This window comes from Pelobates fuscus, chromosome 6 (genome assembly GCF_036172605.1).
Source record: "Pelobates fuscus isolate aPelFus1 chromosome 6, aPelFus1.pri, whole genome shotgun sequence".
In the NCBI taxonomy this organism is placed as follows: domain Eukaryota; kingdom Metazoa; phylum Chordata; class Amphibia; order Anura; family Pelobatidae; genus Pelobates; species Pelobates fuscus.
Window position 1 is genome coordinate 50,983,229 of NC_086322.1, and position 18,903 is coordinate 51,002,131.

Below are 18,903 nucleotides of genomic sequence, written 5' to 3' on the forward strand. Positions count from 1 at the left end.
ATACAATTGAATTAATATAGGTCTTGCCTGGGAAAATACATAAAATTGCGCAGTAAATTCATCTGGGAATTAGTTAGAGATGATTTTTCAGTTAGCGACATGTAAAATATTTTATATACGACAGAAAGAGTGACCTGCTCTAATAATAATAATAATATTTAAACAGTTGCTTTGTTAAGTCTCAGCATTGCAAATAGTTATGCATCGTTTAAATTCTATCTGAGGCACTAAGCTTTCCATTTAGCTTTATCATTGGACTTTAACACATTAAAGAGCAATTTTATACAAAAATTTATGAAACTGGGGGGGATGTTTGCCATATTTTACCAAAGTCTGAGCAGATGTTTGAACAGTAACTGGATGAATCTGTGCAAAAACATATTCACTGATATAATGTTTAATATCTGGGCTAAGAGCTTCTTAATCTAAAGAGGGATCTTACGACCATTCAGGGATTGAGAAAAAAAGATTTTCCTAGTATGTTGTAAAAATGGAAAGAGCTTCAAACTGGGTTTTTTCTCCAATTTGGATCAACGGCAAAAAATTGATGTAAGAAAGACTGACCTTGATGAACGCAACCCTTTATAACTATAAAAAATATGTTGCCGAGTGTATCTGCAGTCTAGAACAGTGGAGGCTTGTCTACAGGGGCACTTGGGGAGGTCCCCACCAGTTTGTTTTTTTGGACGCATATTTGTTTTTTGTGATTGGGTCCTTTTTATTTTATTAGTTCAACAAGATTTATGGATTTTTACTTGGCTTTTTGGGGGGCTACATTAAGAAGATTTCCAAAAAAGAAAACATCTAATGGCAAGTATGATTATTGTTTTATTTATTTTTGTAGGTAATTAGTAATTCGTTTATTGCTCCCCCTCACTATTAGGGTGAGGGGGTTAGGTAGAATTTTATTTTATTGAGGGGGGCACTTTTTCTCACTAGAACACCCACCCGTGCTCATGGATGAGGGCTGTGGGGGAAGACAATAGGTTCCTACCCCACTTCTGTCACTTAGGGCCCCCACCTGCCGCTTATGGTTGGGGGATAGGGAGGCAATAGCATTCAACCCCGCTTTTCCCATTTAGGGCCCCATCTGCCTCTCATGGGTGGAGGCCGGGAGGGACACTAGGTCCCCCTTCTAGTGGCACGGGTGGGGGATATGGGGGGGGGAAGGGACAATATGTACCCCTGTTAAATATTCTAATAGATGGCCCATCATGGGGCATTGTATTTAATTTGGGGTGGGGGGGAATCTTTGTTTTTGCCACTGACTGCTCACTGTTTAGTAGGCATGCTTCTGCTCGCGGCAAAGCCAGTAGGGAGATCTTAATCTACCTTAACCCCTTAAGGACTGAGCCAAATGTACAAGTTGTGAACAAAACAAAACGTAAACAAAACCTGGCATTTGCGCTATATGTCTGTCCAACCGTAAGGTGAATTACGGTTGGACAGACATATAGCGCAAATGCCAGGTGCCATATTAAATGCCATATTAAATGCACCCCCCTTATTATATATCATTTTATTCAGAGGAAACAGGGCTTTCATTTAATATTAAATATTTAGCTATGAAACATAATTTAATATGAAAAAAATGGGAGAAAATAATTGTTGTTATTTTTTTAGTTCTATGTGACATTTTAACTGTCAATGTCATAATACTGTTTGCTTTTACTGCAATAAAATACACATATTTGTATTCAGCAAAGTCTCACATGTAAAACAGTACCCCCTATGTACAGGTTTTATGGTGTTTTTGGAAGTTACAGGGTCAAATATAGCATGTTACATTTGAAATTGAAATTCGCCAGATTGGTTACGTTGCCTTTGGGACTATATAGTAGCCCAGGAATAAAATTTACACCCATAATGGCATACCATTTGCAATAGTAGACAACCCAAGGTATTGCAAATGGGGTATGTCCAGTCTTTTTTAGTAGCCATTTGTTCACAAACACTGGCCAAAGTTAGCATTAGTATTTGATTGTGTGTGAAAAATGCAAAACATTTTGGCCAGTGTTTGTGACTAAGTGGCTACTACAAAAGACTGGACATACCCCGTTTGCAATACCTTGGGTTGTCTACTATTGCAAATGGTATGCCATCATAGGGATAATTTTCATTCTTGGGCTACCATAGGGTCTCAAAGGCAACGTAACCAATCTGGCGAATTTTAATGTGAAAAAAATAAAACACAAGCCTTATATTTGACGCTGTAACTTTTGAAAACACCATAAAACCTGTATATGAGGGGTACTGTTGTACTCAGGAGACTTCGCTGAACACAAATATTTGTGTTTCAAAACAGTAAAAAGTATTGCAGCAATAATATCGTCCGTGTAAGTGCTGTTTGTGCGTGACAAATGCAAAAAACGTCACTTTTACTGGCGATATCATCGTTGTAATACATTTTACTGTTTTGAAACACTAATATTTGTGTTCAGCGAAGTCTCCCGAGTAAAACAGTACCCCCCATGTACAGGTTTTATGGTGTCTTGGAAAGTTATAGGGTTAAATATAGTGCTAGCAAATTAAATTCCCTATACTTTCGGCATGGGTTGTCAGGCAGGTCCCGCTAATTGTAATTAATTAGGATACCTAATTATGTAAAAATATTACATAAATATATGTGTAGAATTAATATATGTATATATATATATACATATGTGTATATATAGTGATATATACGTATATATTTATGTATATAGATATATATATAATTTCGTTCTACGTGTATTTTGATATAAATATATATATATTAATATCACAATACAGTAAGAACGAAATAACACACATCTATATATTTTTTAATTATTTATTTTTAATTATTTTTTTAATTTTATTTTTTTACGTATTTACATTTTTTTATATTATATTATATATATATTTAATCAGTATCAGTCTACGTGTAATTTGAAATTAATATATATATATATAATTATATATATATTAATAGTAAAATACACCTAGACAGTGTATGTGTGTGTATGTATATGTGTATATATATACTTAGATCATATATATATAATATATATATATATATATGATCTAAGTATATAATTATTTTTTTTTTACACTGATTTAACTTTTTATTTTATTTGATTTCAGCCAGCAGGGGGACTAACTGTCATTACAGGCAGTCCCCCTGCTGGCAATGCCTGAGCCAGCTAACCCAGCCATGTGATTGTGAGGTCCTCGCAAGGACCTCACTCTCACATGGCCGGGGGGGCTGCTGGAGGGCAGACTTGCCGCGGGGGGCTCCCTGGGAGTCCCCCCAACCGCGATCGCCGGCGTGGGATCGCCGGCGACCGGGTAAGTAACAAAAAAACGTAGGGCGTACAATTACGCCCCGCGGCGTTTAGAGCCGCTTTAAAAAGGACGTAATTGTACGCCCTCCTGTCTTAAAATGGTTAATTACTAATACTAAGCAATTGTTCCAATTTTGTTCCCTCAGCTTTTTAGAAGATAGCCCCCTAGTACTGTGAGAATTAGAGGCCTATCTACTACGCTGCTGCAAGATGCAGCTGCGGCAAGAATCAGATCAGAATTACATTCTTTCGAATGAAATTCTGAACCGACAAAAATGCCCAAATTTGACCCTAACACGAATTGACAAACTATACACATTCAGTTAGGACGAAATTCTGTGGATTCACCGGCGCCCTAGTCTACATGACAGGACATTCAAACAGCGAATGGAGGCATCGTGAGAACATGGAAGAGGGGTTGAGTAATGTGGGAAAACTTTCTTTGACCACAAAAAAAAGGAGCTGACTTAAGCTCCTCCTTAATGAAAACTAGATCAGATAGGAAGAAATGAAGAACAGGTTCCAAGAGAGGAAGAAAAGAGGCAGTGATTGGGGAAAGATAAGTTCGGCATGACAGTGCCAATTTAACAGACAGCTAAAGTTATCATAGCAGTACCACTACTGAAGATGAGATCATGAAAGAGAGAGCTAAGTGAGCCTAGGAAGATAGACAGAGAGAGAGCTGGAGCATTATACAGAGACATGTACTGTGTGGGTATCTCTGTATTGCAGCTTAGTGTAATCCATCACAGTGATTGTGCCCAGCTTTTTATGTCTCTGTATTTACTCAGCCCTGTTGCATGGATATCTCTGTGGTCTACCCAGCTCTGTGCATTATATCTCTATTTTTTCTCAGCTCTGTTTGGGGCATGGTTATCTCTGTATTGTGCTCAGCCCTATGTATTTTATACATATATCTTTGTTGTGCCCAGCATGTTTTATTGTATGAGCATCTTTGTATTATGCTCAGCTCTCTGTATCGTATGAGTATCTCTGTACTGTATAGGGAGGAGTAAAAATCTGGGTAAGGATTCCGGCGCCCCACCATCTTAAAACCTCTCCAGCCGCCATTGGTCTAGTACAGGCATAGGCAACCTTCGGCACTGCAGATGTTTTGGACTACACCTCCCATGATGCTTTGCCAGCATTATGTGTGTAAGAACATTATGGGGGATGTAGTCCACAACATCTGGAGAGCCGAAGGTTGCCTATCCCTGGTCTAGTATAGACTAATGTCATAGCGAAGAATTTGATTCACACTTAAGAAATAAAGATTAATGTCAATAACAAGTAAAGAACCGAGCCGCACAAGTACATGTAAGATGCATAAGATGCTTAATCTTGCGGCGACTTTTAAGATGGTAAAAGGGTAGGGTAATATATGTCATAGGTTATACATCACTGGTCAGTTACGAGGGGTTCGTTATATAATTAATTCTCATTTAGTGGTTAGACCGCTTCTTTAAATATTCTGAATACCTTGAAAATACAAAGAAAAAAAGTCCACGCAGAGTGCAGTTATAAAAGTTATTATTTTTTTTTGCTAGGAAATTAGTACCAGATAACATCTTACTTTCCTCGGTGAACGCACCCCCTATCGCTCGGTATGGAGAACGGGACTTTAGAGCCTCCATAATTCTCCCCGCAGCGTTCGATAACGGCTCCTTGCGGTTGTAAAATCCAAACTCTTGCCTGTATTTCTGCATTTTTGTTCTTTATAAACAAGACAAGTTACAGTTACAATTATTGATATAGCGCCAACAGATTCTGCGGCGATGTACAATATAGATAAACAAGACAAACATTTTTAGTCTAACAAAACAAAACACATAGGAAATACGGGCATAGCAGGCGTAGAGGGGCCCGCCCCAAATTCCCTCCAATCCTCACCAAAATCCGGAGCGTTATTCACTAACGTGCCTCATTAATTGTACATGTTATAGCGGATATGAGAGAATTTTTTCTAATTTTGCTGTTTGTGAATAACCGCCTACACGTGTTACAGACTTTTGAATTAAAACAAGTAACAGGCGCGGTCTGTGGCTAAGATGGGGGAGAGCTGCTCTATTTCTGAGGGATTCAGTCTATTTAGATAATTGTATCTGGTTATTAAAAGAGGCAAAATTTACAATAATGACTAAAATGGATTAAAAATTTGACTTTTTCTATATAAAAATGCCCTTCTCACTGCCCATTGACTACATACAGCTGCTGGTACTGACCAGTACTGAGGGAAGGCTGTATCAATGTTATAACTGACAAAACATAACGTCATTGGAGCCAATAATTGCGAAGTAGATGCTGCAAACTACATTACCCAGGATGCTCAGCTAAGGAGACTAGATGGTAGGGTATCACGGGAGCCGTAGTCCGCAAGAATTGTATGTGCTACATCTGGATCCCTCCGCCCATTGCAAGCAATAACTGTAAGGCGTGATGCGGCTCTAGTTAACGAACACAGTCTCCCAGTGTAAGCGTCCACGCACTTAAAATTATAAACGTTTTTAGCTTTGGCTTTCCTAGTTAATAAATTAAACATTCATCTGTGTTTACGTAAATAACAAGAAGAATAAAGTCGGTGAAGGCTACAATCTGCCGGTGTGAGGGCAGGCAGTGCAAGTTTTTGGAGTGTTTCGCGTTTCAGGGATGTTTGGTCCTCTGGCCGCGCCGTACTCCGGTCAATGTATCATTGTATCACGTGGAGAACCAGAGCAGCGGGAAAAGCAAAGCGTTCATCATCCCTGCCCTCCCCGGAGAGTGAGTATAATCTTCCTGCATCCATACTCAGGGTGTCTGTCACATATAGCTCTCCATTATTTATATATATAACCATAACTACCACATGGGCTCTGCAGTGGTTATGGTGCTTGGAATGAGCTTTGAACTTAACATTTAAAGGGACACTACAGGCACCCAGACATATTCAGCCCATTGAAGTGGTGTGGGAGCAGTGTTCCAGGTCATTTAACCCTACTATTGTAAATATTGCTGTTTTTGATAAACTGCAATAATTATCTTTCAGGGTTAACTCCACCGCGAGTGACTGTCTACTAGACAACCACTAGAGGGACTTCCGGGGTGTTGGGTGACTTTCAGGACGTCCAGCGTCACCCAAAACCCCCATAGGAAAGCATTATACAAATGTGGGTGCGGCCGTTGACGCGCATGCGCCCTCGGTCTCCCCCGCCGGCTGACATGAGCTAGAGATGAGCGAAGGCGAACCCCGAGCCAGCACCGAGGGACATCGGCACTGGAACAAGCCAAGTGACAGTAGGGGGTAGTTTGTTTGTTTTCCTGGCACTATAGTTTCCCTTTAACCCCTTAAGGACACATGACTTGTGTGACATGTCATGATTCCCTTTTATTCCAGAAGTTTGGTCCTTAAGGGGTTAAAGGCTCCAGACCTCTAAAGCATATCAACTTGCTGGAGTGCTTTAGGGTGTATCAGAGTTCCCCTCTTTCTTTATTAACGTGTCAGCTTCAAGGGAGAGCAGAAAAGATCACCCACAGGCGGTCCTTCTGCTCCCCACGTGTAGCAAGCACTGTGCATGTGCAATGGTTGGTATGGTAATTTCCTGTCCGATGCTGCTAGCGCTGGCTGGGGAGTATAGGAACCAAGTGATGTCAATCCGTTTCGATACCAGCATGTTGGCAGCGAAGTGAGCATCACAAAGGAGGATTGCTCTCATTGGGAAGTGTTCCCAAGCAGGGCAAATGAAGGAAGACTTGATGCAGAGAGCAGGCAGACTGGGGGGTGGGTGTTATACAAAGAGCAGCACCTATTAAGCTCAGAAAACAAGGTTACTGGAACGGGGAGGTATGGTGAGTATAACTCGAAAATATACAATTAATATATCTTTGTGATGTATTCTTTTTATTTAGATCTGATTTAAGGTAAATCTAAAAATCAGATCCAAAGTGCACTTTAATGGGACACTATAGGCACCCAGACCACTTCAGCTAATTGATCAATTCTGAGGAACTGCAATAATTGCCTTGGAGAGTTAACTCCACCACTAGTGGCTGCCTACCAGAGAGCCACTAGAGGGACTTCCGGTGGATTAGGCGACTTTTGGTTGCCTGACGCTGGACATCCTCACACTATGCAGCATCACCCGAAACTCCATAGGAAAGCATTGCATAATGCTTTCCTATGGGGGAAGTCCTAATGCAAGTGCAGTGCTCGCAGGCATGGGTTCATTGCACCATTAAACTTTAAAGGACCACTCTAGTGCCAGGAAAACATACTCGTTTTCCTGGCACTAGAGTGCCCTGAGGGTGCCCCCACCCTCATGGACCCCCTCCCGCCCGGCTCTGGAAAGGGGTAAAAATTTACCTTTTTCCAGCGGTGGGCGGAGAGCTCTCCTCCTCCGATCCTCCTCTTCTCCTCCCCGTCGGCGGAATGCGCACGCGCGGCAAGAGCTGCGCGCGCATTCAGCCGGTCACATAGGAAAGCATTCATAATGCTTTCCTATGGACGCTTGCGTGCTCTCACTGTGATTTTCACAGTGAGAATCACGCAAGCGCCTCTAGTGGCTGTCAGTGAGACAGCCACTAGAGGAAATAGGGGAAGGCTTAACCCATTCACAAACATAGCAGTTTCTCTGAAACTGCTATGTTTATGAAAAAATGGGTTAACCCTAGAAGGACCTGGCACACAGACCACTTCATTAAGCTGAAGTGGTCTGGGTGCCTAGAGTGGTCCTTTAATTTAAAGGAACACTCCCTTGTGACTCCATCCCCCAAACAACTAAATATATATATATATATATATATATATTTTTTTTTTTTTATGGGAGCTGATGTCACTGGTTGCCATTTTACCCAGCAGGGATATACTGAAGCATACAAATGGTCACATATTCACCATGCATATTCATGGGAGATGCCACAGTTATACTTAACACACATTTTGTATGTGTTTACTTTGCAGGTTTTTCTTTAATCTGAAAACATGAATAGTGGTGAACGCTTTGTGCAGACATTGCGTAAAGCTGGTTACCCCAAAGCCCCTCAACTTGATGGAGAAGATTTTGATTGGCTATTTGAAACCACCAACGCCAAACCATTTTTAGACTGGTTCTGTGCAAGTATTACCGAGCAGAATGTTGTCCCCGATGAGAAACTACAAGCATTTAAAGAGTTAAAGGAGTCAGGCAAAGCCATTTTAGATGAGAAAGGTGTGAGTGAGGTTTTGAAGACCTGTAATCCAACCAACACAAAAATGGCTACCATGGAAGACGTTGCAATAGAGAAGCTAGAGGAAGAAGTTGAGTCTTTGCAGAAACTCAAAAATGTACGCATCCATCGACGCAATAAGTTGCAAATGGTTGCTTCTGGAAATAGTCAACTATCAATGAAGTTACAAAATTTAGAGGAGGAGGATGCTAAAAAGTTGAAGGAAATACTGAGGGCTTTAGAGGGCACAAACAAGAGGTTGAATAATGAACTTAGTTCTATTGTACAAGGTGTCCGTGAGTTAATGTCTTTCTTTACCATTCCTGAAGAAGGCTGTGAGATGTCTTCACCGACATTTCTATTCCAAATTCTCCTAGATAAGTATCTGTCTAGTGAAGAACAGCACACGGCTGCAATAACATCATTTATTAAAGAACATTTTGATGAAGGCTTCTGGATGTGTATGCAAGACTCAGATGGGAACGTTCAGCACCTTCCTCAGGGTTCTGAAAAGACTTCTGAGCACACTGTTGATGAGAAAAACATGGAGACATTGAAGCTTCAGTTGGCCTATACTGGAGCAAAACACAAACTAATTCAATCAAAGGCTAAAGGGGCAAGTTTTAAGGCTGGCCTGAAGTGGGCTGAGGGTCATGCTTCTTCTTTTCAGAACAAGGTAATGCAAGTGCTTTAATACAGTATCTTAGTATGATTTTATAATAAAAGTGTGGCTTATTGGAAGGATGTTTTTGGAAAGCAAAACTAATTTCTGCTTACTGCAGTGGATAGCATGGAAGTAATTCAAGGAATACACCAAACATCATAACTACTACAGCTACAGTGGTGGGTATGGTGCCCTGGCAATTCCAACTCTATTGTAAGTGGGCAAACCATTTTTAACAGTTTGACTTCTTACCTGGGGAAGGTCCATAGCTTTACTTACCATGATGGAGAGCTTGCAGAGCCTAATTTAGGGGTGTTAACAGGAGTTCCTACTGTGGAGCTGTTGGTGTTAGGAGAGGAGATGCAGTGCGGCACCCAGTGAATCCAGGTAAGAAGTCAAATTGTTTTTTTTAAAAAAAAACTTTTTTCTTTTTTTTTTTTTTTTAAATGGGGTAGGGAGTGGCAGCATGGCACTACTTTGACTCAATGCATCTGTATGGGGAAAGTTCAGTATCATCATGCAGAGCTTGCAGCACTGACCCAGCAAGCACCTCTAGTGGCCGTCTAAGTGATTGCCTCTGGAGGTGTCCATAGGCAGCAATGTGAACACTGCCTTTTCTCTGAAAAGGCAGTGTTTAAACTAAAATACCTACAGGGACCTGCTATAGAGACTAAAACCACTACATTAAAGGGACACTCCAGGCCCCCAGACCACTTCTGCCCGTTGGAGTGGTCTGGGTGCCAACTCCCACTACCCTTAACCCTGCAAGTGTAATTATTGTAGTTCTTCTTATAAACTGCAATAATTACCTTGCAGGGTTAACTCCACCTCTAGTGGCTGTCTATGCGCATTAGGTCTCGCCCACCGGCCGATGTAATGTCTGTGAGGAGCGGCAGCGAGAAGAAACCACCACTGAGGGAAATTAGCGGGGTCTCAGGTAAGTGACCTGAAGGGGTTTTCACCCCTTCAGCAACCGGGGATTAGGAGGTGGGAGGGAGAGGGTACCTGCAGTGCCAGGAAAACGGATTGTTTTCCTGGCACTGGAGTTTCCCTTTAAGCCGTAGTTGTTCTGGTGATTATAGTGCCCCTTTAAATCATGGCACCCGGGGAGAGAACCTCATGGGAGTTGACAGTTTTCTTAAACTTGTTCCTGTGCTTTTTATAATCGGCATAAATCACCGTAGTCCTTGTTTTGTTTTGAGAATAACAATCCTTGATATGACAAAGGCCTGAAATATTTTTTTATTTTTTTATTATAACTTGTTTATTTTCCAGGTAGTAAACCAAGAGAACCTGCAGGCGAGAATTTCAAGTTTAAACAGCGAAATAACACAATTTCAAACCCAGATTGATGCTATTAAACAGGATCGTGTTCTAGAGTTGGTTAAGCAGAATGCCCAGCTGTTAAACATGCCTATTCTGAAAGGAAACTACGACCAACAGCTTGCCCATCACCGAGGCTACTCCAAGAAACAGGACATTGTGGGAAATCATTTGCTGAAACAAAAAGCTTCTTTTGAGTTTCTTCAGCTGGGTTATGAATTGGAATTAAAGAAACACCGCAAGGTTTATCTGCAGCTTACAGGCATAACTGAAAATTTAAAGGAAAGCGCTAATAAACTGGACGAGAGACTTTTGATGATGTCTGATCTCAATGTATTATCCTCCTCTAAACCGAGAAGTAACCTTGATTCCAAAGACTCTGCTTCGCACAGGTAGGCACGCTCACAAATCTCTTCCACTGATTTAGAAACGTCCATTTAAATAAAAAAATCACGTTCTTTTACAAAATAACATTACTTAATGGATGCTATATAGGCTTTGCCTTCTGCCATGTTTGACATGGAGAGCACCCTAGCTGTGATTCGTAAGAAACTGCAAAAATTTAACGTCCAACAAAAATATTATTCTACATAATCTACCCTGCTCTGACCAGTACTGACCGTGCTTGGCATTGTTTGTGATGTTGAAGTTAGCTTCTTATTCGCAGGTTGAAGTTAGCTTCTTATTCATCTAACATTTTTAATCATTTAAAATGTATGTAAAGATTATAAACTGTGCAATATAAATATTACTTGCTTAACCCATTAAGGACACATGACATGTGTGACATGTCATGATTCCCTTTTATTCCAGAAGTTTGGTCCTTAAGGGGTTAATACAGTATTCATATACAAACCATATTTCTGATATAATAATAATAAATAAAAAGAATAATAAATGTTATTAGCTACATATAAATTAAGTTAACTCATTTAAACTGTCTCCTGTTTCTGTAAAGTAGAACACTGTATCTTCCGCTTTTAAAATAAACACATTTGCAGCTTAAAAGGGACATCAAGACGCCACTTTCAAATCAATGCCATTTAAACTAAATCTATGTTGGCATTGATTTCTATACACTGGACACCCCTATAGAAATTAATGCCAAGATGGATTTAGTTTAAATGGCATTGATTTAAAGGTGGCATCTTGATATCTTGATGCCCCATTTAAGTGGCAAATGTGTATTTTTATAAAGAGGCGGAAGATCGTGTTCTACTTTACAGAAACAGGAGTCAGTTTAAATGAGCCAACTTAATTTATGTAGCTAATAACATTGTATTTGTATTATTTATTATATCAGAAATGTGTAGAACTATGGTTTGTATATGGATACTGGATTCATCAAGTAATATTTATATTGCACATATAATATTTTCTAACATTTTGAATGAATAAAAAAGTTAGATGAATAAGAAGCTATCTTCTATCACCGAATAAGAAAGCTGGCTGAATAAGAAGAGCACTTCAACATCATGCTTTGTTCTCTTTGCATAGCTTAGTCAAATTTAAACTGTATTTTTGTGGTTGGTTGATGTTGAATTTATTATGCTGTCAAGGTGGCGGTTTTTCCATGACACGTGAAATCAGAATCTTTCCTGTAGATGAGATTTGCTGTAGAGGCCAGCGTGTAGTCTTTTTGCTGTATTACAACATCTACAGCTATATTATAGAGTTTAGAAAACCTTATTATTTTTACTTGAGTGTTTCCATGGTATGTCAACCTGGAAACAGCAGTCCCAGAGCAAATGCCAGAAGAAGGAATCTGTTTCAGAACATTTTCCAAAGGCAACACTTGAAGATTCATGCCAGAACATTTTTCAAAGGCAGACAAGACTCAGGCCAGTAAGGAATACTTTAACTTCGAACAAGTTTCCATGTCCCATTGATGTTCCTTTTTTTTTTTTTTTTCCTATCCAGTGTGATGAATATAGAAATCTGTCTTTATCCAGTATCAAAATTTAACCACAGATTGTCACACTATTTTTAATTTATTTTTATTGAGAAAAATGTGACTCAAAAGAATTCACACCTGGCTAAAATTCAGTTAACTGGGATGTGTATTGTGATATCAGGTGGATACTGGTCACCTGTCTTTCAGAATGCAATCCTTATAAAAGCCTGTCTATTTGTTGTGTTGGAATTTCAGTTGAATAGATAAATAAGATATTATCTGAATAACTTCTTTGGGGGGGGTGGGGGACATAAGAAATCAAGGTAAAACCTAAATCTGGGTGCTTTTTCAGCTGCACAATGGAGATGAGTACATTGCACCAATCTTTTCTCTGGCCTGGTGCCATTGTAAGGTGCCCTGGCAGCTAACCCCAAAAAGTAGGGATCCCTTTTGTCTTACTAATGGAAATAAAACACAGGAAAAAAGAGAGAGCTAAGGGTAGCTCCACAATTAGATAGTATGTATTATAGATTTAGATAAATATATATTTAAAAGTCCAAATGATAAACAAGTCCAAGAGATAATATAGAGATGCACTTGTCAGAAGTGTTTTTTTGGGTTTTTTTGTTTGTTTGTTTTTGACAAGTGTCTGTGTAATTCCTCAATGGGCGTAGCAGGGTGGGTTCAGCAGTGGAGTCCGTATGAAACAGAAATAATAGGGTAGTATGTTCTTACAGGGGATATTAAAAGAAAGAAGATCTAGTCCTACTCACGTTTTATGGAGCTGTAACTAGCTCCAATAGGAATGGCATACACTGGTACAATCCCCACTTGCAAGGATACGTGAGAATGAAGTCTATGTAGTAGGTGGACCATAAAAATAAACTAATAGTGCTCACTGAATAAAATACCAGGAGTAGGGATAAATGGAAACATACTCACATTTACCAGAGCAGGCGGACTGCTCTATGGATCAGGCGTGGGTGGTATAATCCCCACCAAGGATGTTTTTGGAGTAGTACTCATTGGAGATAAAAATCAGGTGCCAGGCAGTATGAGATAAAATAGTAGTGATAGTAAAATGTAGAAAAAAAGAGTAAAATGGCACCCTCTAGTAAAGTGTGAAATAAGCCAAAGTACCTTTTATTCATACAGCAATAGAACATAGGTTAAAACCGCATAAATAGTAACCACCTGGTGTTTTATTCAGTGAGAACTATTGTTTTTTTTTTTTTTTTATGGTCCACCTACTACATTAGACTTCATTTTCATGTATTCTTGCAGCTCCATAAAACGTGAGTAGGACTGTATAGTCTTCCTTTTATTATCCCCTGTAAGAACATACTACCCTATAATTCCTTTGTTTCATACGGACTCCACTGCTGAACCCACCCTGCTACGCCCATTGAGGAATTACACAGACACTTGGTAGAAAAAAAACACTTCTGACAAGTGCATCTCTACATTATCTCTTGGATTTTTAAATATATATTTGTTTATCAACTATAATATATATATATATTCTCAAAATTGTGGCGCTACCTCTATTTTTTTTTTTCTTACTCTTATTAACCACAATTCAATATCTGTGTAAAAATAGTGGCTCTTATGTATCCTAGCCTTGGCATGTTGGTTGCAATCTGGAACAGGGAAGCCATTAAACACCACCTCAAAAATGATGGTCACCCTTATTCCCGATACTAAGCTCTTTTCAGGTGGTTTAATTGCCAGAGAATTTTAAAACCTTGAGGATGTGAGTGTTCAGAGAATTCAATACCCTTACCCTCAGGAAACGTCCATAACTTGCAATTCCCAGTTCCTCCATCTGGTTGATTTCAACTTGTTGACAGTATATGAATTGTTACATTGACTGCCGTGGTTAAGTTGTATTGAGATTCATTGCTTGCCTTTGTCGTGCTTAGTGTTCATTGATGTTTATTCGCTGCACCTTTCATGTTTTGTAGATTATACCAGCTTCTGGACGGAGATCAGACACAGAAATTGTTCAGAACATACAGTGGATTAGAGTCTGTGGCTCAGAAATTAAACCAGGATGTCACTACCCTGAAAGATCAGCTGTCTGTTGTTGAGCGGGAACAAGCTCTCTTTCTGTCCAAGCTTGATGCTAATTTGAAATCTTTACAGGATTTTATGTATCCTGAAGGAAAGGAACTCTTGTTGAACACGCCGGTAAGTGAAAAGTAGTACTTGGGAATATAACGGTTTGCGTGTCCTGTGAACACATTCTCTTGTGTCTTAACAAATTGTTTGCTCGAAAGTGAATTACATAGATGCATTACCTCACTTCTATGGAGCCCAAATAGTGCTGGGCTCGGCAATCATGCAAACTGAGCCTCTATAGAGGCTGAATGCTATGAAACTAAGGGATGTTTGTATCCCTATTTTTTGGGAGAAATTTGTGGACAGGTTGTGTCCATGACTTTTGGAGAAAGGGGTGGGGGAGCACATACTCACTCACTTTTTGCAGTAATTTCTAAAGGTGCGATGTGGTACACATTTCAATATCCAGAGGATTACTTTAATTTGAAGGATGCCCTGGGAACACTAACAAGACAATACAAGGGAATACTAAGCAGCATAACCACTAAATCAAACTGTTGTGGTTATTTTGCTCAGTGTGCCCCTTAAAGTGTTTTAACTTTTGTTTTACATATAGGTTTATCTGTGTTTAAAGGTTTACTCCAATGTCCAAGAATTGTCTTGGTCCGCACATACAGTATAATAAAACTTCAGAAGCCTTATTTGTTATCCTTATGTTGGCTAAGATATCTACTAAACAAATACACATGTATATACAAATGCACACATAATCACAAATACATACAATCACAGACCTATACACAAAATCACATATACACAGACTCGCATATATACAATCAGACCTATAAACAGTCTCACACTAACAGACCTATACACACACTTGTGCATATGTGTGTATATCTATCTATACACACATGCCTATACACACAATCAGACCCACAAACCTATACACACACACAATCACAGACCCAAACACATAATCACTGACTTACACACAGACCCCTCCTCCCCACACACAATCACTGACAAAACATACACACAAATTATATTTGTACATTCAATACTTAAGAGATCCACCCAGCCTCCCTACCTTTCTGTGGGAGGGCTGGAATGGCTCCTCTGTCCCTGGTGGCTAACGGTTGCTGCAAGGCTGGGATCTCTGCTCTTCCTGCACAGGTCCCTTGTGTGCCCAGCAGTGATGCCGATATTGGGATGACGTCATATCCCGGCAGCTGACTCTCTGCAGGGTGCATGAAGGAGCTGTCCGAGAGGAGCACAGAATGTAAAGGACTCCTTGTCTCCCTTGCTGCCTGGCAGCGCGGATGGCAACCAGGCCACACTGCTAGCGATTGTAAAAAAATGTATAAAAGATACATTTATATAAAAAAAAAGTAATTGTTTAAAAAACAAAACTGGAATACTTCCTCCAAGACATGTTTCGCCTGTCCACCGGGCTTTTACAATTGATACTTTGCTTCTCCTGGGTTTTCCGTTTTTATAGGGGCTCAAATTAAATTTCTCACCAATCGTGGTGTTCCTTTGCGGGTGGGAATGTCCAGAAGTGATCTACACTCCTCGACATGCCATTATTCACTCTTCAAACCCAGTAGTGATGTACTGGAACAATTCCAGTCATGTCATATTCGGAATTCGAAGCTCCGATGTCTATTCAGTCCAAATTGGTTGATTTGCTATTCTCGGATTTCTTAGGAACTAATAAACCCATTATGCTTTTCGATGTTTCAGTTCGATCATCGAATGTTCATTTGATAGTGTTGAATGTAATCCTTTGCGTTTTTTTTCTTCCGATTTAGTTCAAAGTCTTTTAAATATATACATGCAATTCATTTTCCCCCAAAAGTGTGGTGGTTTTTTTTTTTGTTTTTTTTTTTTGCTGCTGTTATTTATAAGTATTTATTCACATTAAGTGGCAATTATGTTTTATATTAGATTATAAAATGTGCTGCATGTATTTTGCATTCTAGGCTAGCGTGCTCTATTCTGTTGATTTTATTTTTGTTTCTTTGTGTGTTTTTTTTGTTTTAGGAGGTGGCAAATCACTTTCAGCAGTTAGATTCTCAGCTGGACAGGTTGAACCATGTTTTGCTTGAAGTGCTTGAAGACCTGAAAGTAAAGAGGAAGATTTTACAGTCCAATAAAATGCACCAAATGGAAAAACAACTTTACGTGCATTTTTTCCAAAATGAAGGACAGTTAAAGAGTATAGTGGAATCTGTGGAGTCCCAGACACACGTTCATTCATCTACATGAGACACTTCTGTGTTTACATCTGGAACTTTTTTTTTTTTATATATTGCTTTTGTCTTAATCCATAGAAATGTTGGAAAATGCCACGGAGGTCGTAGTTTATTTTACCACTCTTTCAAATAAGGAAATGTGAACTCTGTAGGCGGTGTTTTGTATAAGTGTAACTTTTATTTGAAAGTCTACTTGTGCATGGTATGGCTAAATCTGTATCTAGCACTCTGATAATGTTTGAAACCGTTTTTAGTACAGTTAAATAATGTGCATTGGAACCTGCAGGGTTATTCACTGAAGTGTGAATTGATGGAAAGTAAATCTCAAGTTTTTAGACTGGCTCAGCACATTGTCATTTCCCAAAGTGGTTTCTCCACGTGCCCTTAATTTCAACTCTCTGTTTTAAAACATAGATTCATGAACAAGTAGCACTTTATTTTGTAATGATGCTTTTTTTTTTTTTTTTTTTTTTTTTAGTCTTCCAGTAGCTATCTACAGTTCCTGTAAAATATAATCTTACAGATGCCAGTTTTAAAAGAACTAGTTTTATTTGTATTTTATTTTTTTTAATATATCTTAAATCCCTTTGCTTCTTCTTTTGAGATGGGATAACAAGTATCCTAGGAAAAAATTGAAAATGCTTAATATTTATAGTATTATATTGGGGTCTATTTTTTTGTAGTATGTTTGTTTTTAAAGGGATTCTCTAGGCCCGGGGGCAGGCACCCTTCAGGACTCCAGGTGTTGTGGACTACATCTCTCCAAATGCTCTTACAGCCAAAATGGCAGCAAAGCATCAGTGGAAATGCAGTCCACAACATCTGGAGTGCCGAAGGTTGCTTACACCTGCACTAGGCACTATAACCATCTCATTGAAGCCATCCCACTGCTCAATGTGAAACAATTTGTAATCCGTTTGACACTGAATCAGGGTGCCGTGTCCCTCTCTACTGGTCAGACTGATGCTTCTGCGTTAGCCAGACAAGCTCTGGGCAACGGGGATAGGCCGAGAGTGCTCAACTGACCGCCAACCATCACTAGTTTGGGATAGGATGACTAATAAGGGGGTTGTACTCCACCTAGGTTGTACCTCCTGCTTGTGGGACTCTAGTTACTATAATAACTTCAGTGAGTTTGAACTACTTAGTGCCACGTGTGTCCTTTTTAAAATAGATAGGAGAGGATTGTTAAATCTGCCTCAAAATTCCTGTTATAAAAATTATTTCCAGATTGTCAATTATTTTGTAATACTTTTTAGAGCTTTAACCCCTTAAGGACACAAGACATGTGTGACCTGTCATGATTCCCTTTTATTCCAGAAGTTTGGTCCTTAAGGGTTTAAAATGGTAATATTTGTTATGCATTTGCAATTTCTATTTGTGACCTGCTGCACTTTAGGAGTTAAACCCTCTTCTGTGCTTAAATGTCCTGTATCAAAGACACCAGAAGGCAGAAATATTTCTTAACTGAAACATATAATAATAAAAACAGTGTTTTAAAGGGACACAATAGGCAACCAGACCACTACAGCTCATTGAAGTGGTCTGGGTACACTTCCCCTGTCTGTTTAACACTGCAATTGTAATAATTGCAGTTATTAAGAAACTGCAGTAATGGCATTGCAGGGTTAACTCCACCTCTAGTGGCTGTCTATCTGACCACCACTAGAGGCGCTTCCGCTGTGCATGAGGACATCAAGCGTCCGCTAAAAACCCCATAAAAAGAATCTATGCTTTCCTATTAGGTTGTCCTAACGCGATTGCGGCACTTGCTGCCGGGGAGGGGGCGTAAAAAATGGGGCACTCTAGTGCTAGGAATACAATTTGTATCCCAAGCCTATAGTTTACCTTTAACCAGGAAAGTTGCATTCAAATATTCTCTGATTTCCAAGTACGTCTTGGAGATAGGAAGGGGTCTATTTACAACCAAAGGGCAAAATTTTGAAAAGCAGTTAAACTTAACATTTTGGCCTGTTTTCTGGGGTTTAGTTCACATATCACTAACTAGTAAATAAACAACATGAATTAGCCACAGAGGGGGCCTTTTCATCTTTATGGATACACCGTGCAATTGTTTTGTGTGTTTATGGTGTAGTATTAGTGCCACATTCGAAGACCATAAGATTAACCATTCATATTTAAGTCAAAAGGGATGTAGCTGCTAGAACTATCAAAGTGTAATTTTGTATAAAATAATGCCGCTCCATATTTACAGAGAAT

General features: G+C 39.4%; 1 protein-coding gene across 1 annotated transcript; it reads left to right on the forward strand.

Annotated features, from left to right (window-relative positions):
* The first annotated feature begins 6,003 nt into the window (after positions 1-6,003).
* Positions 6,004-17,118, forward strand: HAUS3 (HAUS augmin like complex subunit 3). Its single transcript, XM_063459849.1, has 5 exons — positions 6,004-6,062; positions 8,239-9,159; positions 10,423-10,862; positions 14,329-14,554; positions 16,472-17,118. The coding sequence occupies exons 2-5, from the start codon at positions 8,260-8,262 to the stop codon at positions 16,694-16,696; spliced, it is 1,791 nt and encodes a 596-aa protein (XP_063315919.1). The 5' UTR covers positions 6,004-6,062; positions 8,239-8,259; the 3' UTR covers positions 16,697-17,118.
* Positions 17,119-18,903: the final 1,785 nt, after the last annotated feature.